This window comes from Cupressus sempervirens, chromosome 4 (assembly GCF_028749045.1).
Source record: "Cupressus sempervirens isolate cs-2001-9-10 chromosome 4, ASM2874904v1, whole genome shotgun sequence".
Classification (NCBI taxonomy): Eukaryota; Viridiplantae; Streptophyta; class Pinopsida; order Cupressales; family Cupressaceae; genus Cupressus; species Cupressus sempervirens.
Window position 1 is genome coordinate 762,297,212 of NC_143121.1, and position 5,949 is coordinate 762,303,160.

At 37.6% G+C, this 5,949-nt stretch overlaps 1 protein-coding gene across 1 annotated transcript; it reads left to right on the forward strand.

Annotated features, from left to right (window-relative positions):
* Window positions 1-291: 291 nt before the first annotated feature.
* On the forward strand, window positions 292-2,669 carry LOC149563603 (protein RGF1 INDUCIBLE TRANSCRIPTION FACTOR 1-like). The gene is made up of 6 exons (XM_089826787.1): window positions 292-415; window positions 508-552; window positions 648-715; window positions 804-1,004; window positions 1,503-1,718; window positions 1,822-2,669. The coding sequence occupies exons 3-6, from the start codon at window positions 713-715 to the stop codon at window positions 2,227-2,229; spliced, it is 828 nt and encodes a 275-aa protein (XP_089682913.1). The 5' UTR covers window positions 292-415; window positions 508-552; window positions 648-712; the 3' UTR covers window positions 2,230-2,669.
* The last annotated feature ends 3,280 nt before the right edge of the window (window positions 2,670-5,949 follow it).

Sequence of the window (5,949 nt, forward strand, 5' to 3'; positions counted from 1 at the left end):
GGGGCTTGGTTCCCGTGGAGAGTTACGTGCACCCCACGGTCATATGGGGGGGGTGCGGGGCTTTGGCGTTTTCTATGGAGGGGCATTCGGAGAAGGTTACTTTGCGGGGACCTTTTGACCCCCGCTTTTATTAGTGTAAAGCAACCGCGGGCGTTTTTCCTTTTCTTTTGTTTTTTGTTTTTAAGTTTTTGGGACCTTTTTTCGTTTTATAAAAATATAGAGAAAGGGGAATTAATTCGCCGTTGTGTTGGGTTATAAAAGTCTGCTCCGAGAGGGTTTTATGGTTTTTCTAAGCAGGAGCAGAATTGGCTCGCGGTAAACCAAAGTTGAAGGGTTGAAAATCCAGAGATTTGCGCCGTCGGAAAAGAGCAGAAGCGAATTTGCAGACGCTTGGCGAGTTGTTCTTGTTATAGAGGTATTGCATTGGCTGAGATTGTGATTCGTCTGGTTCTGATCAATTGTGGTTCTTGAGGTGTTTTAATGGACGGTGGTCTTTGATCTCTGCAGCGGCTTTTGTGGAGCTCGTAGAGCCGATTTAGGGGTTTTATTCAGGTAATGCAGGGAAATTTGAGTTTTTGATTTCAGTTCCGCCGCCTTTGATTTCTCAATGCCGTTTTATTGAGTCGGTTGGTTGGGTTTGTGTGCAGGGGAAGCGCTGGCTATCGAAAGTCACAACGAATTTAGTCTTCTCAAGACTAGGAGAAAGAAAGTCATGGTTTGTAGATGTAAAAACCCTGTTTTTTAGGCTTTTATTTGCCTCTTCTCTGAGCTTTTCTTGAGCCTCTGGTTTGATCTTTGGACAGGTTGGACCGATGTTGTCCATGTGCAATGAACATATAGGGCCGCCATGGTTGAGGCCTCTGCTGGAGACGAGCTTCTTTGTAACCTGCAAAGTCCATGGCGATTCCAGCAAAAGCGAGTGTAATATGTATTGTCTTGATTGTATGGGCCGCGCATTGTGCACGTATTGTCTCAACCGCCATAAAGATCATTACATTGTTCAGGTCTGTGGAAATTTCAGCGCCTCAGACTTCATTTGAATTTATTTGAAAGGCTCGGAGATGCTTTAGCTTTTCAGTACATTGTTTCTAGCTTTCCATTACATTGTTTAGGTCTGAGAATTTCAGTTGAAGAGGCTTTAATTGAATCAATTTTAAAGGCTCGGAAATGGCTTTAACTTTACATCGAATTGTCCAGCTCTGTAAATTAGGTCCGAGGCTTTATTTGAATTGTTTTTTAACGGAGATGCCTTGCTTTCCATTACATTGTTCATCTTTAAGGGGCAGAAGCTTTATTTGAATTGTTTTTCAAAAGCTCGGAAACCGTTTTAGCTTTTCATTGCATTGTTCATCTCTGAAATTTCACCGGCCGAATCTTTAGTTGTTAGTTTTTAAGGCTCGGAAACGGCTTTAGCTTTTCATTCCATTGTTTAGGTCTGAGATTTACAGCGGCAGAGGCTTTATTTAAAGAAATTTAAAAGGCTTTTCTTTTCCTATGTGCAGATAAGGCGGTCGTCCTACCACAATGTTATTCGCGTTTCAGAGATTCAGAAGGTCTTGGACATAAGCGGCGTGCAGACATACATCATCAACAGCGCGAGGATTGTGTTTCTGAACGAGAGGCCTCAGCCGAGGCCTGGAAAAGGGGTGACAAATACATGTGAAATATGTGCAAGAAGTCTTCTAGATTCCTTTCGGTTCTGCTCGCTGGGCTGCAAGGTAATTCTCCTCCATCCATAACCGCTTTCTCTATTTAGAACCCCGTTACAATTCTCATTTATGAAAGGGAATTTGGCATTAAATGTGGCTTTAAATTGTACAGTTGGCAGGAATAGAGCGAAGCAGGGACACGACATTCTTTCTACAGGCGAAGCATCCGAAAGAAAACAGAGAAGCCCTGAGTATGCTGAGAACGGGCGCTTCAGAATCTGAAGATTCTTCAACACATAAGCGGCCGAGAATGTCGAAGAACCTCTTCCACCGTTTCACAGAGGATTTCAACAACAACAACAACATGATGATCGCAGAGATTACGTCGACTTACACATCTCCGTCTTATCCAGAATACACGTTCAATGACGACTCTGCTGCCAAGTTTCATTACAGCAGCCCCAGCGCCATTAAGCATGAAAGCAATGTCCATGATATTTCTCCGCCCACGCCACCAATGGTGATCAACCACAGAAGGCGCAGAAAGGGAATTCCACACAGGGCCCCTCTCAGTAGTTAAAAACAAACCTCAATTTCTCTCTGAGTCTTAAAACCCTCTGTACATACATACCTGTATTTGTCACAAACATATCCAATCCTTTTCTCTAGGGTATATCAAGACTTTTGACATGGTTATGAATGTAGTCTAGTGTAGGGTTTTTAGGGGCGTACATACACATACGATGCTTTTATGTAAATACATACATAAAGCACGAGTTATACAGTCGGTTGTTTCAGTATACAGCGTTTTACTTCTCAGCCCTGGTGTGAAATAGGTATAAGATACGTATTTGAGATCACGCTGTGTATATTTCCTAAATAATGTATAGGGACAGATTCTTTGAATCTTCAAAGGTCGCGGCCTTCTCAATGTTGACGCGATAATAAACATAGTCCGTTCATGTATTGTATCCTGTGTAATAATACATAAATGATAATTATAAAGTTTTTATATATTTATATGACTTCCATGCCATGCGCCAAGCATTAACAAGTCCTAAAGCCCGTTTTTTTTTTTAAAATTCTGCTTTAAATATTTCCTAATAAAATCATATCTATAATTAGGACCGACTTCATTTCATTATGTGGTTAAGTCATATCGTATAAATATACCATGAAAATGACTATAAATTTTTTTAAAAATTTATTTCCTGTTTTAGATAGGAAGTGATATTAATTTCATTATTTTCTATTAGTTCTCCTCGTCACAATCTTTCGACGGCTGAGAGCGTTTTCCAATGGTCAAGTTATAATATTTTTTTTTTGTAAGAAATGTTTTTCCGGCTCGAAAAGCACTCAATATTTGACGGGAGAAATATGATTAATTAACAATTTCCTTTACTTTCGTGATAGCATCCGATTTTGCTTGGATTTTTATAATGAAGCACGCCACTTTGACCCGCAATTTGGAAAAATGCGCTTAACAGCTGCGAGGAAAGTCATGGTCTTGGAATACATGATTAGCTAACAAGTCTTAGCCACGTTCCATTTTATCTCTTATTTAGAGAATTCTTAGAAGCTAAGGAAGCGAACGTTCGTCCACGTTGTACATCATTACCGCATCACTTCTCCTCAGGTTGCTTTGTTCAAAAGATCTAGGTACATATGATATATATCCATGGGTATTTTAAATGACTTTGTTTCTTCTGTCTTTGTCTATTTGTCAGGCGTTTTGGGTTTTGTTACGACATTTTCGTTTCATTTTGAGAACGACAACAAAGACTTTTAAAACATATAAATATGGTGATGGAATTCAAGTGTTCTAGCATAAAATATCGAGGGGAAAAGAAATAAATTGTAAAATTTGTGAAGACCATTAGCAATATGCCATAAAAAATGTTGTTTAAAGATTTTAATGGGATGTATAATTAGTAACAATGTGTTATAATAGTTTTTAAGTTTCGATGTCATTTATCCCACTATTTCAGCAAAGCTTTTATAATATAGCTCTATATTTTTTGTTTTATTTTTTAAGTTTAAAAACATTAGGTGCATTTTACCTCAAGATAGCCCAAGACTCAAACATGCCTATATCTCTAGGTTGTTTAGATTTTAAACTTACATTTTAGTTTATAATAGAAGGATTACAACCCTCATAAAAGTCTAGGAATAAACAACAGCTCGGAATATATACATTACAAAAATGAGTCACCATCAATTGTATTTAGAAGATACTATAAGAGCGAACAACTTAATCGACACACTCAAACCATTGACTAATAGTGGTTAGGAGTGGGCCCAGCCACTCTTAATCAATACCATGAGACTAATGCATAATAGTGGCCCCAAGCTATTGGCTAAGAGTGGTTGGGCCCACTCCTAGCCACTATTAGTCAATGGTTCTTGTGTGCCAGTTAAACTTGGCCCCATCAGAGCTGAGGAGTGTCCCTGTCATCAGCAATTTTGTCATTAATCTTAAGGTTTTTTATGAACTGGTTCATATTATCAAGCTCCCTTTGATTGAGCATATCTTTGTGAACTGAAAAAATATTAGCAAGATACCAAGTCCTCCTTGTGAATCAAAAGTTGTCCTTTCCTCGTCAACACCATGAATTTGTCCTTGGAAATCTTCAATGTTGCAACAACATGTGTCATAATATGAAAATGTGTGAGTTCAAAACCAAACGTAGTAAGTTGCCTCCTTTGCATTTGAAAAATCCCCTAATTTATATCTTTCCAAAGAAGCCATAAGATATCACAAGTCAATATAGACCAAAAAATACTAGTGCTAAAATCAAATGACTCAACATATCCAACAAGGATTTCACTCCAAGATATCTCAGGAACACTATTCCAAGTAATAGGGGAGTCAAAGAAAATAGCCCGAACACCTCGGCATAGCTACATTCAAAAAACATGTGTTCAAAGGTTCAGGAACAGAACAAATATCACACATAATAATGCTCTTCTTATCATGAGGAATGAAAAAAACCAACAACAGGTATTTTAAGCAAAGGCATCTCTATCTAAAACAAGATTTCTTTGGTTCACATGGGGAACGCTAGAAAAAGTCAAAGATAAAATACCATTTAGAGTCAAACTAGCCCAACCCCCAACCTTAATTCACTCTGCCAACGGTAAAATAGTCACCTTTCAACATGTCATAAATATACATAGTGGAAATTTTAACAAAATCATATCCATCATTCCATTTAATCTTCTGCAAAAATTTATCAGTATTCATAGTATGATTAGGAAAGCAATTGTTGACTACTTTACACAATAGAAAAAGTCTTTTTTTGAGTATAAGGATTATTAAACTTAGCAACAATTTCCTCCCAAGTCCCTAGTCGATTATCAATCAAAATATCTTGCACCTTAGAGATCCCAAGTTTATGCCAATTTTTGGCAGAGCAACTCCATGTAAGCACTAAGTGTAACACCCTGCCAAGGGATCCATAAGAAATAACCTAAAGTTTTACTAAGTTTGTCAAACATTTTTTTTTTTTGAACAAGAAGAATAACATACACATCAAACACATAGTAGTGGAAGCAAAAACATATAATCAACTATAAGCATGCATAACAGGTTACATTCCTTAAGGATCCCATGACGTTGAATCACTTTTAAATTTAATTAATACTAAGTCTAACAACTACCACATCCATATGAAAGAATAACTAAAAGTCCAGTGTCCATTTAAATAATATAAATTTGTTTCGAATGCCTCTTGGCAATGAAATTCGAAATGCTCAATCATCCACTGTACATGTCACAGGGTATGAAAGGTTAAAAGAATATGCGTGTGTAGAAATAGAAATACATCATCCTCCTCGGATCCATGATGCAAGTAAAATAAAATAAATGAAACCATCCATCATAAAAGATATAAACATCCATCATAAGATATAACCACCATCATAATGATACAAAGAAATAAAATGAAAGAAAATGTAGACAAGGAAACTCCAGCCATAGTAGCAACAGACGGATCTCAATGGTAAGAGTAAAAAGCACTACCACTTGACCGCATGGAACCTAAATGGTCCACTCCCACCACACTGAGGAGATAGTCTCAAGTCCCAAATTGGATATCAATCCAAACATCAAAAATACTCTCAAAGTTTGGGAAACCCTAAAAGCAATATAACTCAAAGGTTCCAAGATAAGTCGAAATCTAATTCCTAGAGGCACACAAAGACACACAAGAAACCTACTATGTAAGTAGGCAAGTGTCATCACACAAATCATGCTAGAGTTACCCTGGTAGTCTCTTAAAACCCCGAACCCCTAGTGATC

What these genes read in the sequence shown, in the direction of transcription:
- LOC149563603 (XM_089826787.1), top strand. An exon ending in AAGATCATTACATTGTTCAG is followed by an intron (nt 1,005 to 1,502) that starts GTCTGTGGAAAT and finishes TCCTATGTGCAG; the next exon opens with ATAAGGCGGTCGTCCTACCA. An exon ending in TCTGCTCGCTGGGCTGCAAG is followed by an intron (nt 1,719 to 1,821) that starts GTAATTCTCCTC and finishes TAAATTGTACAG; the next exon opens with TTGGCAGGAATAGAGCGAAG.